At 37.2% G+C, this 18,840-nt stretch overlaps 1 protein-coding gene across 8 annotated transcripts in view; it reads right to left on the bottom strand.

Annotated features, from left to right (window-relative positions):
• Positions 1 to 18,840, bottom strand: part of USP3 (ubiquitin specific peptidase 3) — a 104,224-nt gene that overhangs the window by 41,261 nt on the left and 44,123 nt on the right. For 7 of the 8 annotated variants that reach the window (XM_042941784.1, XM_042941785.1, XM_042941788.1 and 4 more), the window contains 5 exons: positions 10,414 to 10,497; positions 8,180 to 8,261; positions 6,873 to 6,955; positions 4,476 to 4,589; positions 1,658 to 1,771 (listed from right to left, as the gene is read on the bottom strand). In XM_042941784.1, coding sequence (XP_042797718.1) covers positions 1,658 to 1,771; positions 4,476 to 4,589; positions 6,873 to 6,955; positions 8,180 to 8,261; positions 10,414 to 10,497 — 477 coding nt within the window. The remainder of the gene's footprint in view (positions 1 to 1,657; positions 1,772 to 4,475; positions 4,590 to 6,872; positions 6,956 to 8,179; positions 8,262 to 10,413; positions 10,498 to 18,840) is intronic. The other variant, XM_042941786.1, reaches the window with a different exon arrangement.

An 18,840-nucleotide genomic window follows, 5' to 3' on the forward strand; every position in this document is an offset into this window, starting at 1 on the left:
CTGGAGGGGTTGTGGGAAGGGGGAGGGGCTAAATGAGTAAGGGGCACTGAGGAATCTACTCCTGAAATCACTGTTGCACTATATGCTAACTAATTTGGATGTAAATTTAAAAAAATAAAAAATACAATTAAATAAATAAATAAATAAATAAATAACATTAAAAAAAAGAAACTAAAAATAGAACTTCCATGTGATTCAGTAATTGCATTATTAGGTATTTACTCAAAGGATACAAAAACACAGATTCAAAGGGGTATGTGCACCCCAATGTTTATACAGCATTATCAATAATAGTCAAATTATGGAGAGAGCCCAAATGTCCACTGACTGATGAATGGATAAAGAAGATGTGCTATGGGGCGTCTGGGTGGCTCAGTTAGTTAATGGCCCAGCTTCAGCTCAGGTCATAATCTCACGGTTACTAAATCTGAGCCCCGCATCAGGCTCTGTGCTGTCAGCTTGGAGCCTGGAGCCTGCTTCGGATTCTGTGTCTCCCTCTCTCTGCCCCTCCCCTACTTGAGCACTCTCGCTCTCTCTTTCTCTCTCTCTCTCAAAAACAAATAAACATTTAAAAATTTACTTAAAAGATGTGGTATATATATATTATAATATATATATAATATATATACACACACACACACACACAATGTATTGTATGTATACAATATATACAATGGATTCAGCCACCAAAAAGAATGAAATCTTACCATTTGCAATGATGTGGATGGAGCTAGAATGTGTTATGCTAAGTGAAATAAATTAATCAGAGAAGGACAAATACCATATGATTTCACTCATATTTAGAATTTAAGAAACAAAGCAGATGAACATATGGGAGGGAGGCAGTAAGAGAAGAGAGGGAAACAAACCACAAAAGACTCTTAATGATAGCGAACAAACTATGGGTTGATGGAGGAGGGTGGGAGACAGGCTAGATGGGTGATGGGTACTAAGGAGGGCACCTGCTGTGAGGAATACTGAGTGCTGTATGTAAGTGATGAATCACTGACTTCTACTCCAAAGCCAATACTTCACTGTATGTTGGTTAACAAAAATTTAAATTAAAAAAAAATTTTTTTTTTTGAAAGAATCAAGGAAATTTTGTCCAGTATGTTTTCCTAGAGCACCTAAGTTATTTATAAGGGCTTTGTTTTCAGAACAAAATATCCTACTCCCTGTGTGTGTGTGTGTGTGTGTGTGTGTGTGTGTGTGTGAAAAAGAGTGCATGAGAACATGTGTGCACCAGCAGGGGAGGGGCAGAAAGAGAGAGGGAGAAAGAGAATCCCAAGCAGGCTCTGTGGTGTCAAGGTGTCAATGTCATGTTAGTGCAGAGCCCGACCCAGGGCTTGATCTCGTGAACCGTGAGATCATGACTTGAGCCAAAACCAAGAGTCAGACGCTTAACGGAATTAGCCACCCAGGCACTGCCCTTACCCTTTACCCTTTGTTAAAGTCATTTTTAATGTCTATATATTATTTAAACATACACATTTGTCTAGTCAAATGATCCAACTCTTGTTCTTCTCATTTTAATAACAAAACAAAATAAAGCCAGTCTTTATTATTTAGAATACCACCGCTTCATAGGAAATTGTTCCAGGAATAGTATGAAGACTAATATTGATTTTTAAAATATGCTTCATTAAGTAATACTTACCTAAAATTTGGCATGATCTTCCAAACAACGTAAAATAAGGACTCTGGGCTAAATGCAGTCTGGCTACCTTGCCATAAAGCACAGAGTGTCTTTCTAAACTCTTCGACCAAAGACCTGGAAAAGAAGAAAGTGAGAGGCTACTATTACAATGCATAATGTCCAACTGGCTACAACTCATAATAAAAGTGAAAACATATATGCTTAACTTGGATGTAAATTAAAAAAAATAAATATATTAAAAAAAATGAAAACATAAAAAGGGTTTGGTTTCTTCTAACCTAATTCTGACAGTTAAGTAAGAGCATCTCAAAAACCCACATAAAGAGCAGCAATTATAGACAAAACTAGGTTTTTTTAACCCCACAGCGAACATGGAGTGTGCCAGAGTAATGGCATACTTGTACAATAAAGCAATAGAGAAGTTACAAATTACTTCAAAATGTACATTTTTAAAAAACTTTTTAAGTTTTTAAGTAACAGAATCTCTTTCTCCATTTCCTGTAGTTTTCCTTCTTACCACTTACAAGGAGCACTTCCCAGACCTCAGTGTGTGAGAATCGGCTCATTTCTGTCTGAGACAATTCATCTGATCACAAAGCTTCAACACTCAGCTCTACACCATGACTCCCAAATCCAAATCTAAAAGCCAGATTCTCTCATGACCACATTTCAGTCAGGTTTTTCCAGTTTCCAAGGGGAATTTTCTTCTGAATGTCCTTTGTCACTTCAAACCCAATGTACACTAAAGCTGCTCTCTATACTCTCCCTACTACCGCCCAATAACCATTCTCTTCTCTCATAGGAACAGAACTTCCAATTTTTGCTTGGTGTAAGAACTCCTGGAATAAAAAACTTTGAGTGTGTTCAACTTCTGAGAAATTTCCTTAAAGAGAAAGAGTAGTCGTCATTAATCCCTTCCTTCTAGCTGGAAGGACAAAATGGTGGCGATCCAGCACCACTCTGAACTATGTGGATGACAGCCCTACCCTAGGGTTGGTGGAACAGAAAGCTACAAGGAGCACGATGATGGTGTCAAACAGCCCTAGAGGGATAATCTCTAACTTTTACACGAGAAAATAAACAACGGTTGTTTAAGTCACTATTAATTTTGTTTTCCTATGCAGGTAGCTAGAATGAAACACCTCCAATAACCAGTTAAACTGAAACATCACCAAACAACTTCAATACCTGTGTCTGTCAATACACCTACCATCCTCACAGATACCTGACTGGTTTCTCAGAGTATCTCACTAATAGCTCAACCTTTGTCATCCAGTAGTGTGCTCACAAACCATATTTTTTGCTTCCTAGTACCTGAACCTTCTTCCTGTATTTGAGGAATTCCCCACGTTAAGAGTCTGGGTAAGAGTCAGAGCCTGCTTCCCACTATGGAAGTTGGAAAGCCCAGATACTTGCTTTCTCAAACCACCTTGCAGCCAGCACTCAGGTACATGGCCTGGGTCCTGCCTATTTGAAGCAGAAGTTAGTGAGGCGAAGAAGCTGGGGCAGTGGCAAATTCCTTCTGGTGACAAAGAACATCACCTGGAGTACAGAGGCAGCAATAATAGCAGAAACCGCAGCATTCACCCAGCACTCAACTCCAGCAGTGCTGGCAACAGGAACTCTGGTGTCACAATGGGAAGTGTGTTAGAGGACAGTAATATCCTTATGGGATAGTTCCATGGGGTGATCGTGGCTATGGTTCTGGATGTCTAGATGCCAGACCTGATTTTCCACCCATCCAGTAACAGCTTACCAACAGACTTTGAATAAATTCTTTTTCTGCCTAAGATGGCCAGAGATAATTTCTGCAATTTATAACTAAACCCTAAATGACACTAATGCATCAAGTACTACTCATACGTCCTTAATTTTTCTGAAAATGTATTTTTTCCTCCTTATTTCACTGCTATCCCCTCCAACCCAAATACTATAAAGTGTGAAGTCTCCTTGAATGCAGGCATTTTTCCAGTTCATTCTATATGCTGCTAGCAAAGTAAACTCTTAAAGACATCACTTATAGTGGTATGACTACTCCCTACTCCAATGCCTGGCTCTAAAGTTCCCTGGTATTTTGGCTCTATGCAAACTGTACACTATTCTAACATGTTCTATCGTAATTTCCCTGAGCCTCTTAAGCAGAATAATGTCAGATCGTAAAATGGTTTCTCAGAATGTGTGGGGATGGGGTGTGTGGGAGCAGGAATGGGCAGGCAGAAAGAATATTACGTTAAAATATATACCAATTATAAATCATAGCCTTATTTCAGTAATGTTAAAATATGAAAAAATGTGCCCACTGATAATAGATAATAGAGATTATCTGAACCCCAAATAGAGCACAGCTGCACTGAATTTGCATACATATCGGTTCTCAATAATCATTTGTCAATTTTCCCTTCTCCGTGTCAACTAAAAATTGATTGCATTGCCCCATAATTAATGTGAGGACTACAAATTAATTTTATTAGCCAAAAGAGGTTTATCTACTATTATAAGACAAATCAACTCACAAAGGCTAATGATATTCATGCTGGTCTAAACCTAGAACTGTGTTTCATATATAGATATCAATTTGAGAGCTCAAATCCACAAAGACTTAATAAGTAGAGAGCTAAATTTATCCTCCCATTAGGTAAACAGAAATAAAAGAATTCCAACAATTATTAAGATTACCAGCTACATACTTAAACACAATTTTTAGAAGAGTGTTTTAAAATGTATGTGCCTATTAACTCACATAATGAAATGGAAATCACCGGTAAGAGTCACTTGTTTTGTAGCTCAAAGCCAGAAAGGACATATTCTTAGAACTCACACATTGTTATCCCCTTGGCTCCTGGTGTGGTATGTTCGCCTTCCTGCTGTTTTCCCATTCCTTAACTCCACAGCGGGCAGTTCTTTGAAATAACAGCAAAACTGCTCAATGTTACTATTTTAAAAGGAAGGGAAGAAAATTATTTAAAAAAAAAAAAGAAAAGAAAAAAAAGAATTTACTAGGACTGTAAAGAAAGTTGTATAAAACCCACATGTGAATTTTGAAACTGTGATTTCACTTTCTCAAGAAATTGCTTTGAGTTTCCTCATTAAGTTTCTTCATTTACTCTAAGAAAACAGTATTAACAGATGACTTTGTAGAAATGAACAAAGAGCTTAAAGCAAAATCTCTTTAAAAAAAAATTCCTCACTTCTGGGGTGCCTGGCTGGCTCAGTTGGAACAGCATGTGACTCTTAATCTCAGGGCTGTGAGTTCAAGCCCACATTGGGTGCAGACATTACTCATGTAAATAAAACTTTAAAAAATGTTTCATTATATCCTCAATTCCCCTCCCCCAAAGGTCGTCACCATTTTTTTTTGGGGGGGGGGGGTGCCTGTTTCCAGGTATTCAATAATTTCCTCAAATAAAAACAAACCATGAAACCAACCATATTGTTTAGATATACAGTACAGAGTAATAAGGAGAATTCTGCAGTGATTTGAGTTTCTTGTTTGAAAAAAACTAGAGAAGTCAAGAGAAAGTATCTTTAAGGTGGGACCAAGTATGATTTCTGTTCCTTATTAGCAAGGTGGCCTTAGGAAGATAATTTATTCTGGCCTTTGATGGCGCATTAAAATCTACAAGTATATGGCTTTCAAAATAATTTCTTCTATATAACTGAGGTCAACCTTGTTGGGTATTTTATTTTTACTACTTATCTTACACTTTAAAGATCTTCTAAACATCTGATCTTATGATCATATTTAAGACTCAACTAATGGGGGGGCAGGGTACCTGGATGGCTCAGTCGGTTAGGCATCTGACTTTGGCTCAGGGCATGATCTTGCGGTCCGTGAGTTCAAGCCCTGCGTTGGGCTCTGTGCTGACAGCTCAGAGCCTGTTTCAGATTCTGTCTCCTTCTCTCTCTGCCCCTCCCCTGCTCGTGCTTGGTCTCCTTTTCTCTCAAAAATAAATAAATAAATAGGGGCATCTGGGTGGCTCAGTTGGTTAAGCGTCCAACTTCAGCTCAGATCATGATCACACAGCTGGTGAGTTCAAGCCCCACGTCCAACTCTGTGCTAACAAGCTCAGAGCCTGGAGCCTGCTACCGATTCTGTCTGTCTGTCTGTCTGTCTCTCTCTCTCTCTGCCCCTCCTCCGCTCACACTGTCTCTCAAAAAATGAATAAATGTAAAAAAAAAAAAAAAAAAAAAAAGTTAAATAATTAATTAAATAAATAAATAACATAAGACTCCCCTAGGTGGCTCAGCTGGTTGAGCCTCCAACTCTTGATTTCAGTTCGGGTCATGATCCCAGGGTCATGGGATTGAGCTTAGGATTCTGTCTCTTTCCCTCTGCCCCTCTCTCCTGCTCATGCACTCTCTCTTTAAAAAAAAAAAAAAAAAAAAAAAAGACTCAACTATAATCAGATTCAACTCTGAACAAGGTTCCCTATAATCCTGGGGTCTGCATACTACAGCCCACAGGCCAAATCTGATCCTGGGCCAGTGACCTTTTACATTTAAAAAAATTTTATTTAATGTTTATTTATTTTTGAGAGAGAGAGAGAGAGAGAGAGAGAGAGAGAGAGAGAGAGAGGAGGGAGGGAGGGAAAAGGAGGCAGCCAGGGAGGAAGGGAGGAAATGGCGGGGAGGAGCAGAGAGAGAGGGAGACACAAATCTGAAACAGGCTCCAGGCTCTGAGCCGTCAGCATAGAGCCTGATGCAGGGCTCAAACTCATGAACTGTGAGATCATGACTTCAGCTGAAGTCTGATGGTTAACAGACTGAACGATCCAGGCTCCCCACCAAGCTTTTACATTTTTAAAGAGATGTTTATAAAGGGTTGGGGTAGAAGAGAGGGGGAAGAGAAGAAGATATGAGACACTGTGTGTGGGATGCAAAGACTGAAGTATTTACTATCTGGCCATTTACTGAAAAAGTTTTCTGACCTCTGCTCTAGTTCATTCAAGAAGCAACAGTATATAAATAATGACAACTAACAGTTACTTACTGCTAGACACTGTTCTAAACACTTTATATAAATTATATTATTTAATCTTCCCAACCATCCTATGAGGCAGAACTATTAACCTCAATTTTACTGATGAGGAAACTAAGGCACAGGGAAATGAGATAACATGCCACATGACTAGAGTTAGTGGCAGAGATAAAATCTGAAGCCTGAGCCTTTGCTCCTAACCGTTTTGCTAGAAACTAACTCTGATCTGAACATTACCTGAGTGACTGAAGGATGGCATTCATGAAACAGGTGTTCCCCAAATTCCGAAGGCCTGTGGCACAAATGCCAGTGGTGCTTCCCTGTAAAATGGGATAAGAAAAGGCCATCAGCAATACCAAGAGAAGGCTGTGTCAGACATCAAAGCAAAGGCCTATATTTGAAACTCTAGCATCAAACCAATTTGGAATTGGTCCTTTTTTGTCCAATGAATATTTCAAACTCTCGTTCTACTCTCTAAGTATCCAGATATTTTTAAAAGCCTACTTTTGATCCTGGGATTGTTCTCAATGGAAGTACCCCGTGGAAGCTTATATGGAAATCAGCATTAATAAATACCATGGAGTACACGATATAAAAACCAGGAAGATCCTTAAATGAAATAAAGTTTTAAGACTGAATGCTTTTACAAGATTTTATTAAAACTACTACAAATTGAAAAATATAAACATATACACCTCAAATAAATCTGTCCCCAAACTTTTAACTTTAAGCCATGCATAAAAGACCAATACATGTATTCCTAGCAACAGGATATCAGTCTTTAAAACGCTACCTGAATTTCCCTTAAAGACCAAGGCTGTGTTTTCTGATTAACTCTACAAATGCACCGTGACATCTAAATATTACACCTGAGAAGTGAATCTACCAATCCAACACAAAATCTCTCTGCCCATAACTCAGATGGCCAGGGAACACTTTAAGCTCTTTATCGCACAAAATCGTAACACTTCAATTAAGTGCACGTCTAAACATAACTAGCATGACAGCAGAGAGGCAGGTGTAGGGCAAAATTACTGATGTATTTGTAAGTATTTAGCGACCGTTACATTTTTTTAATGTATTCATGGCTCATACATCTGGTAACAGATGGTTACCAGAATGAGGAAGCATATTCTTTCATGACAGACTTTTATTAATGAAGTCCTAAGAAACAAAACTTACCAAAACCTCAGACCCATAGAATTTGCACTTAGGACCTTTAACAGAAGGAAGCAAAGAACTTTGGGATCTTCAGGAAAAGAGTAATAAAATACATGACTAGGCTTTCAGAATGAACACTTGCTAAGGGAGAGGAACACAGTAGTAATCCTGATGGAAGGAAGGCACTGACAGATGGACTCACTGGGGTATTCAGTCACATCAAGAATCATTAGTACAAGTGGCAAACATTTCGTAAAATATTCCAAATCCAAGGCATACATTTATGAAAGTTCATAAGGACCAACATTAGTGTTAGAGATGTAACAAAAACAGTGACTAGGTCTAAACCAATTCCTACATTTGCATAAATTTTAATTACTTACATTTACTTTTAATAACTTGGTGTTTAGTGACGAATTTTCCAAAAGTTTTCTTTTCCTGTGCCTGTCAGCCGTGAAAGCGGAGCTGTTAAAACAAAAACAGATAGTAAAAAAGACACTGACACACACATACTACACAGCCTGTACTTCCGCCTCTAATCCTAGATTGGGGCTTCTGTTGCTCTCTTCAGATTACAAGAAGGGAGGAAGCCCTTGAAATGAGAGGGGCCAAGGAGTACTTAAACTCCAAGTATTTTAACTAGTTGAGATTTTAAAGAAATCAATTCTTCCCTTATCAGCTTTATAATCTATTTAGTCAGTAAGACATGCATAAAGACTTCAGTTAATGAAAACTATACCGTGTTTTACTCAAAGACCTCAGGCTATTTTCTCTCATTATATGATTTTTTTATTTTTTTTATTTTTTTTATTTTTTTTATTTTTTTATTTTTGGGACAGAGAGAGACAGAGCATGAACGGGGGAGGGGCAGAGAGAGAGGGAGACACAGAATCGGAAACAGGCTCCAGGCTCCGAGCCATCAGCCCAGAGCCTGACGCGGGGCTCGAACTCACAGACCGCAAGATCGTGACCTGGCTGAAGTCGGACGCTTAACCGACTGCGCCACCCAGGCGCCCCTCTCATTATATGATTTAAAAATATTGTATTGCCTTTACATTTAAGTTTCCTAAGGGACACCTAGTTTTGGTATGTTCATACAACAGCTTTTAATATCAACTGTCAAAATAAAATAAATGGTACCTGATGACTAGGGGTGATTTGTACAAATTTCACTAGCATCAGCAGCCATTCCAGAGCCATTTCTATTCGTACAGCTTCAAAGCCATCACTGTTTAATTTCTGTTTATTGCTTCAATTTTGGATTCAGGGAGTTTTATCTGAATAACAACCTATCTTGCTAGAGCTAAAAAATTCTATTCACATAAGTACTGTAATTTCTTTATGATGGCAAAGCATTTCACAAGTTACTGTAATTTCAAGTGACACAGCCCCTCACAAAAGAGGAAAAGAAGAGGGGTGCCTGGGTGGCTCAGCTGGTTGAGCATCCGACTTCAGCTCAGGTCATGGTCTCACTGTCCGTGAGTTCGAGCCCCGCATCAGGCTCTGTGCTGACAGCTCAGAGCCTGGAGCTTGCTTTGGATTCTGTGTCGCCCTCTCTCTCTGTCCTTCACCTGCTCGTGCTCTGTCCCTCTCTTTGTCTCTCAAAAATAAATAAACATTAAAAAAAATAAAAAAAAAAGAGGAAAAGAAGAAAATAAGATCTTGTGCTATCATACAGGTGCAAAGGGACAATAATATAACAAACCTAATTTCCCTTAAAAATAATGCATAAATTTTAGTGCTTCTAAGAAGACCTCATAAAACATTTGACAAGGATTTTCGAATATCAAAGGTAACTCTATAATGATTTTCTATCATTTTATGTCCTTTCCTTACACCTCCAAAATTCCCCTTGCAAATAAATTGAGTAGCTTATAAATTGATGGGTAATAACTTTTTTTTTTAATTTTATTTTTTAAAATTTACATCCAAATTAGTTAGCATATAGTGCAACAATGATTTCAGGAGTAGATTCCTTGATGCCCCTTACCCATTTAGCCCATCCGCCCTCCCACAACCCCTCCAGTAACCCTGTTTGTTCTCCATATTTATGAGTCTCTTCTGTTTTGTCCCCCTCCCTGTTTTTATATTATTTTTGCTTCCCTTCCCTTATGTTCAACTGTTCTGTGTCTTAAAGTCCTCATATGAGTGAAGTCATATGATATTTGCCTTTCTCTGACTAATTTTGCTTAGCATAATACCCTCCAGTTCCACCCACGTAGTTGCAAATGGCAAGATTTCATTCTTTTTGACTGCCGAGTAATACTCCATTGTGTGTATGTATATATGTATATATGTATATATGCATATATGTATATATGTGTGTGTGGACATACATACGTACACTGATGGGTAATAACTTAAAAAAAGGCTCATGGACTCTTGGCTATCACTTATGATAAATATTAAATGAAATAAATGCTCAGTTATGACCATTAACTATGGGCACAGTCTCAGATATCCAAAGTAAACCCAAAGTTTACTTCACTAACATTTCAATCAGACTAAAAACATGATGGAAGTTATGGAACTCATTAAGACAAATCCCACTCAAAAATTCTAAACAACCCCTCAACCCCATTCTATCTCCCTTCCTTTCCCAAAGCCTATTACTTACTTTTCCAAGTTCTGTAAGTGTTCTCTGACTTTCTGTACCAGTCCCAGCTTGGTGTCATTAACCACAAAATCATCACAGCGATAACTGCAAGAAAAATATTAATCAATGTGTGTAAAGAGCTTGAGGAAACCACAGCAATGAAATCACTAAAAGGCCTGGCTGCTGCCAAGATGATCACATGGCTCTGCAGGCAGTTACTGTCAGTGGTAAGTTTAAAGAGAACTTGGAATCCACATGGAATGTTTTTTAAAGCCTTTTAAAAAAAGCCATGCAGGGGCGCCTGGGTGGCGCAGTCGGTTAAGCGTCCGACTTCAGCCAGGTCACGATCTCGCGGTCCGTTAGTTCGAGCCCCGCATCAGGCTCTGGGCTGATGGCTCGGAGCCTGGAGCCTGTTTCCGATTCTGTGTCTCCCTCTCTCTCTGCCCCTCCCCCGTTCATGCTCTGTCTTTCTCTGTCCCAAAAATAAATAAAAAACGTTGAAAAAAAAAAAAAATTAAAAAAAAAAAAAAAAGCTTTAAAAAAAAAAAAAAAGCCATGCAGGCAATGATCACTAGCTTCTTTTCACATTTTTACTCAAAAGCTCTTCAATTTCTCCTTCAAAAACAAAATAAGCTGCTACAGGTGTTACATTCTTTTTAGTGGTGCATAATACACAGAAAATAAAAAGCACCAAGTCGATTCACATAGCCTCAAGCCTAAAGCTTTCAGGTGATATTTCCCAACTCAAAATAATGGGAATTTGCAGGGAGGAAAGATTTAAGTGAAGAATAGGGAAAAGGTAGGGATAAATTAAAAACAAAAAAAAACTAAACTAAAAGATATACATTTAAAACAATTTAACTAAAATAAACTGAATTCAGATGGTTGAGAAGAATCTTCATTCTGAGGTGCTAGAAAACAAAAATAAACAGCAGCTACACCTTTTAGGAAACTGATAACTGCTTTGAAGAAAGATGTTAAGGTGTTCTTTAAAACTGATACTGTGAGGGGCACCTGGGTGGCTTAGCTAGTTGAACATCCAACTCTCTATTTCAGCTCAGGTCATGATCTCATAGTCATGAGTTCGAGCCCCACGTTCGGCTCCACACTGAGTATGGAACCTGCTTGGGATTTTCTCCCTCCCTCTCTTCTGCCCCTCCCCCACATGTACTTTCTCTCTCAAAAAAAAAAAATCAACACTGTTAAAAATTAAGAAACAAAACAGATATTGTGTGTGTTTGTAGCAAGTCAGTAAGCAATTACAAGGACTCATATGTAATAGACATTACCTTGTACATTAGCATTTAATTTTTTTCCTGGAATAAAGCCAATTTTAACAACAACAACAAAAAACCTTACAAGCTAGTACCAATATGTTCTTTTGAATAGCAGCTTTGTATAAAACCACTATTTTAACTACCAAAGAATAATGACAATAATGCTGCCATTCTGAGCAAATTAAACTTTGAATGCATAGCAACTAGTAAAAATTAGGTCATTTCAGCAGAATCCAAAAAATATTTCTTACATGTCTGTAATCAGTCTATAATAAAATGAGAAGAAAAGGGGGAGAGTAATGAAAAAAAAAGATTACACACACAAAAGCATGGCTTGTGTCTCTTATTTACAGAAGTTAAAATTTCAAGTGATGCTTTTGAAAACTCTAAAATAATATATATGTAACTATTTAACACCCCTTCCCCCATTAACTGACTACCTATGCTGTCAATCATGAGTCTCTAATGTATTCTCCAAGTTTCCTAACATGTACACAAACAGCAAAAGCTACCTTTTACATCCTGGAGTGTTTTTCTATGACCAAAGAACCAGCAATGGCAGGAGAATAATTCTTTATCAGTTTTATGATAAAAACATAAAAAGTTAAATTAGTGAAAAGGTTTAATTCCTTGCTTCTTCTCAGCATAAAGGTTAAGAGGGTTAAGGTCTACTCTGTGATTCTGGGCTTAAATCACTTGGTTCCTCCATGAAGCTTAAGCATTGACTGAAGAATCAAATTGCACTGCTACATTCTTCCTTACATTTTCATTTTATGTTTACATAAATTTATGCATGTATTACAAATAAAATACTCAGTATTCAAAACAAAAACAATGTTAAATGCTAGTGTTCAACTGGGGAGCAACATCTAAGAGTAAATTTAGATCACTTTTCATATATTTACCCTAAGCCATAATATCTAATAATATCTAACTGGAAACTCTAACCTCTACAAAAAAGTTGTTGTTCTGTTTAAACAAACTATGTCCAGTTAAACTAAATAACTGGGTTTTTTTTCTTATTAAAGTAATTCTTTTTGGTGTAATATGGCTTTAGCCTAGAATATAAAATAACATTTGTTAAAGTAACACTTTCATATACTGAAATATAGATTTACTTATGCTTTTGCTCCATTCTAAATAAATCTGGCTTAACTGGATATAGTTGCTTCATCTCTCTGAACTTTCATCATTAAAGTAAGTAAGGTGCCGGGTGCCTGGGTGGCTCAGTCCGTTAAGCATCCGACTTCAGCTCAGGTCATGATCTCCCAGTTGGTGAGTTCGAGCCCCGTGTCGGGTTCTATGCTGATGGCTCAGAACCTGGAGCCTTCTTCAGATTTTGTCTCCCCTTTTCTGCCTCCCCCCTGCTCGTACTGTCTCTCTTTCTCTCAAAAATAAACATTAAAAAAAATTAAATAAGTTGCTCAAGACTCTACAGCTGTGCTAATGTGACTGATGCAACTGAATAATTGAATTTTAATTTTTAAAAAATTCTAACTGATACAAAATTTCACTTAACATCTAAAGTATTTTTACAGGGGCGCCTGGGTGGCGCAGTCGGTTGGGCGTCCGACTTCAGCCAGGTCACGATTCCACAGTCCGTGGGTTCGAGCCCCGCGTCAGGCTCTGGGCTGATGCCTCGGAGCCTGGAGCCTGTTTCCGATTCTGTGTCCCCCTCTCTCTCTGCCCCTCCCCCATTCATGCTCTGTCTCTCTCTGTCCCAAAAATAAATAAAAAACGTTGAAAAAAAAAATTTAAAGTATTTTTACAAAATACTTTTCCACTAAACACAATTTTACGGTTTTGGTAAAACTATGTTTCATTTTTATTATTACATCACATGATGGGTGCATGTGTCATTTCTAGTATTACGCATTAGCATATTACCAATCTGGTTTATGTCAACAGAATGGTTGAGTTCGTTATTTTTCTATGCAACAATGCAGCACTGCAATGTTTATGTGAATATTTTATACAGACAGCAGAGTTACTGTTATGTAAACAGTAATTGATAGTTAAGTTGAAATACTTATTTTAACTATAATAAAATTTTTTTTCTAGCTTAAAAATTATGAAAAAAATTTTAACTTTCACATGAAGGCACACTAATGAGGCAGTATCAAGTAGAGAAGTTATGTCACAAATTTTACAAAGGATGGCAATTACAATTTGTTACAGCAGAGCAAAATGAATGTTATATTAAAAAAGGTTTCAAGATAACGGAGTAGACAATATTAAGAGTCACCTTCAGCAAATGCATATTCATTTAATAAGAAATTGCCTCTCAACAGACAAAACTTAAAGCAGTTCATGAAATAGAATTATACAACAAAAAAATGTCTCAATGATTAGTAAAGGATCTGAGCTTATAATTTTGGCCAACTATAAAATGGCCTAGATTCTTGCTCAAGAAAGAAAACCATTTTTAGAAGAAGAGATAAAAAAAAAATTGTCATTTCATTAAGGGAATTAGGATTTAAAATTCGAGGAAAAGATTAAAAAGATTTTACAAAATGTGAAAGTTTTTTTTTTTTTCTAAGAGAGAAATAATCTTAAGCAGCCTCCACGCGTGGCACAGAACCTGATGTAGGGCTCAATTCCACAATCCTGGGATCATGACCTGAGCCAAAATCAAGAGTTGGACACTTAACCAATTGAGCCACCCAGGCACCCCCAAAATGTAAAAGATCTTAAACTGACCCACCAAGCAAGTGTCAGTGAATAAAGGACTTTTCTAACAATTAAAGTCAATCAATTCAACATCTGAAAAATTGCAAGTACTTTTATTTTTAGCTTTACATGAGTTTCACAAGAGATACTGACCAATTAATACTGTGGGTATGTTTTGTCTCAAACGACTGTAGATAGGAAAAAGTTTCTATCAAGACAGACAATGGGCCAGCTATGTGAGATCAAAAATCTGAATTTATGGGGCACCTGGGTGGCTCAGTTGGTTAAGCATCCTTTTCTTGATCTTGGCTCAGGTCATGATCTCATGGTTCGTGGGTTTGAGCCTCGCATCAGGCTCTGCAGTGATGGTGCAGAGCCTGCTTGGGATTCTCTCTCCCCTCTCTATCTGCCCCTACCCCACTCACACTCGGTCTCTCTCAAAACAGTAAACTTAAAAAAATTTTTTTTACTATAAAAAATTTACTAAAATTCCCTTGTATTTATTCCACTGTATGATACATATTGAAAATATTTGTGTTCTGAAGGAGACTGTATCATGGATGTGGTTATTAAAATTGTTCAGTATATATGTGCAAATGCTATGCATCATCACCAATTTATGAAATTGGTTTTCAAAAAAATTTTTTAATGTTTATTTTTGAGAGAGAAAGAGACAGAGCACAAGTGGGGGAGGGGCAGAGAGAGAGGGAGACAGAATCTGAAGCAGGCTCCAGGTTCTGAGCTGTCTGCACAGAGTCAGATGCAGGCTCGGACTCATGAACTGTGAGATTATAACCTGAGCTGAAGATGGACACTCAACCAACTGAGCCACAGGCACCCCTAGAATCTACTTTTTTTAACTGCAATTTTTATAGAAGTCAAGCATTTCTAATGAAAATTTAGCATCTGAATGGAGATGTGCTGTAAGTGTAAGATATACACTGGATTTGGAAGGTTTCATGTAAAAATAAGAATACAAACGATCTCTAATTTTATGGTGATTACATGTTGACACATTATTTGAACAAGTGGGTTACATAAAATATACAATTAAAATCAATTCACCTATTTCTTCTGCTTTAATGTGATTATTAGGAAAGTTTAAATTACATGTATGACTTGTATTATTTCTGGTGGTAGCACTGCTAATCTAAAGGGTATCTAGGACATTACCCACTCTAATACTCCATATTACTACCCAATATCATAAAGGGGTAACAAATTTAACTTTATTGAACTATAAGAAATCATTTTTGTTTTGTCTGGTGTTGTTTTCACTGGTTTGAAACTTTTTTTAATGTTTTCACAACTGCCCCTATTTCTCAAGAGCCAATTTTAGGTTTTCTTACAGTCACTAAGGACACTTATCTTTAAGATTATAATTTTTATACTCTCTGAATTTACCACATGGTTTGATAACTGAAATAATTTACCACTATTATTTGATGATGATGATGATGATGATGACAACGACGACGACGACATTTTGAAAGGAAAGCACCTACTTCTATAGGTCAAAACTTCTAAGAATGCCTGGCATGTGGCAGAGATCAATAATTGTTAGTTTCCTTCCTCTGTGTAACCAAGAGCTGCCTCACAGCACAGTCTTCTCTACCTGCCCCAACTCCTTTTGATTTCTTCTTCCTCCCTGACCCAGAGGTCAAAAGATAACAAGTAGCAAAAGTAGGATATAAATGAGAATTTAAACGTTGTCTGGTTGCCTTAGTCCTAGCTGAAGACACTGCTTTCAAACTGGAAACTATCCCACTAATATTGGTATTAAAAAGTCCCAAGGCAAACAGAAGGATTTAAAGTAAACAAGTTCTGGGGTGCCTGGGTGGCTCAGTCAGTTAAGCATCCAACTCTTGATCTTGGTTCAGGTCATGATCTCATGGTTTGTGAGTTCCAGCCCTGTGTTAGGCTCTGCACTGACAGTGCGGAGCCTGCTTGGGATTCTTCTCTCCCTCTCTCTACTCCTCTCCCCCCAAATAAATAAGCTTAAAACAAAAAAAAGTAAACAAGTTCTAAACATCTCTTCTGGAGGCGCCTGGGCAGCTCAGTCTGTTAAGCAGTCAGGTCATGATCTCAAAGATTGTGGGTTCAAGCCCTGCTCTACAGTGTCAGTGCAGAGCCCACTTTGGATCCTCTCTCTGCCATCCCCCACCCCTGCTCCTTCCCTGCCTGTGTGCTCTCTCTCTCTCTCAAAAATAAATACACATGAAAAAATATATTAAAAAAAATAAAATTTAAACATCTCTTCTGGTTTACAACTGTGTTGAAGCCAATCGGTCAGAATTATACTTACCTCAAACACCTAAAAAAAACAAAAACAAAAACAAAAACAAAAAAAAACCAGCCACTCTCCTTGGTTTTCCCTTCAAGAAGATTATGTCAGAAAAAGAAGTACAAAAAAGTACTTAACTTGTAGGATGGGTTTCAAAAGCTTGTAGATTGGTCCTCTGAAACTCGGAAGCTTTTCCCATTTTGAAATAAATGTTATAAAATATGGTTAAATGTCATAAGGTGAACATACACCTGGCTCACAAAATGTAGTTGAAATAATACTATAAAGAGTTGTATTCTTCTTTTTCTTCTTTCTATACTGCTGTCACTGAGAAACTGTGAAAGGAGGAAGCTGGTCAGAGTTCAGGTAACTAACTTGATTAGTACTTCTCTCGAAGAGGGCCAGGGTTCAGCATCTCCTCATACACATAGGACTTCAAGTATGTAACAACACAAGTCAAGAACCACCAATATTACACGACCAATTTTTAGGTTATTAAATTTACAATTAAGAAAGTTCTTATTTAGTGATTTTAGGTGATTTTTCAAGTAAAGATAAGCTCTACTTCTTTTTTTTTTTTTTTTTTTTTTAATTCATCAAAGCATCACATGACTATTTCAGGCTTAGAGAAGAACTTCCAAGAAAGTACAAAGATGGCTATGAGTTCTACTTCTAATAGACTATTTGTCAGATAAGGAAAAGGTCCACTTTTGTATTTAGAAAAAGGAACTTTTTAAGAAAATGTAAGTAACTTGAGCATTAAAGATAAAAAATAACACTTAGAAATCATATCAGGCAACATATTAGTGATGTTAGATAAAGAAATAGGATATAAAAAAACAAGGCAGGAAGGGGATTGGTATCTTTATTTCTAACACCTTGAGACAAACCACACTATCATCTTGGCTATGTAAAGACTCTTCTCAAATCCAAATTCCCTCAGCCAAAAATGATCTCTAAATAGTTTCAAATTACTTTAAGCCAATAGTTAATAAAGAAATTAAGCATATAGTATGGAATTACATGTACACTGATGTTAAGATAATAATTAACTTTACTACCTTGCACTGAAAGAATATACAAGTAGCAGCTAAATTTTCATAAAAAAATATGTTATTTATACTACTATATAATTAGGGAGGTAAAAAATGGATAAAATCAGAGGTTTATTTCACATTCTGCTTACTCTAATAAAGAGCAAAATAAAACTGCCCAATTTCTTGATTACATTGATTCCTTATGTGTATACTTTTAAGATTTTCATTTATTTCTAATTTCTAACATCTAATCATATCTAATCCTTTCTACTTTTCTGTTTATAAAATCTCCCCCAGATCGATCTTTTTTCTCCTCTATTTCAACTAACATTCTATTCTCTACTTTGGTTATTTCCTCTGGTATGATCTTTCCCACCCCACCCACCCCCTTATACAGTGACTTTCAAATCTACAGATAACTACAGCCAAATTAAGCTATAGTATTTGATGGTCCCACAATGTTAGCCTTACCTTCATTCTCTTCTCTCTCACCTTTCCCTCCCAATCTTCCCTTTCACTTCAGTATTACATGCTTTGCATTTAGATTTAAGCTTTCATCCCATATATATCAACTCCCTTACCTTTCTTTAATATCTTCCATGTAGGACCATTCACTTGTTTAATGACAAAAATATTCCTCACTTTTGGTCATCTCCGTATGTGCTTTCTTTCCCTGGCTTTTTTTTTTTTTTTAATTCTAACTTAAAAAAAAATTCTTTTCTTATTTTAACGTTTATTTATTTTTGAGACAGAGAGAGACAGAGCCATGAACGGGAGAGGGTCAGAGAGAGAGAGAGGGAGACACAGAATCTGAAACAGGCTCCAGGGTCTGAGCTGTCAGCACAGAGCCCGACGCGGGGCTTGAACTCACGAACCGCGAGATCATGACCTGAGCCGAAGTCGGACGCTTAACCGACTGAGCCACCCAGGCGCCCCAATTCTAACTTTAGAAACACTTCTTTCTTCCCTATTTTCACTCCTGCGCTACATGCCCCCTCTAATTCTAAAAGGCAAAACCCTCATCTATTAAGAAGAAATCTCCAAATTAGTTTCATCAGGCACCTAATCAAGTTAAAAAGTAAACCACAAAACTACCCCCAATATATTTATACGTTTGTATTAAGAAATCACATATATGTAAGTAAATCTAAATTAATGTGCATAATATAAAAAAGAAACA

Source organism: Panthera leo, chromosome B3 (genome assembly GCF_018350215.1).
Source record: "Panthera leo isolate Ple1 chromosome B3, P.leo_Ple1_pat1.1, whole genome shotgun sequence".
NCBI classification, from domain to species: Eukaryota; Metazoa; Chordata; class Mammalia; order Carnivora; family Felidae; genus Panthera; species Panthera leo.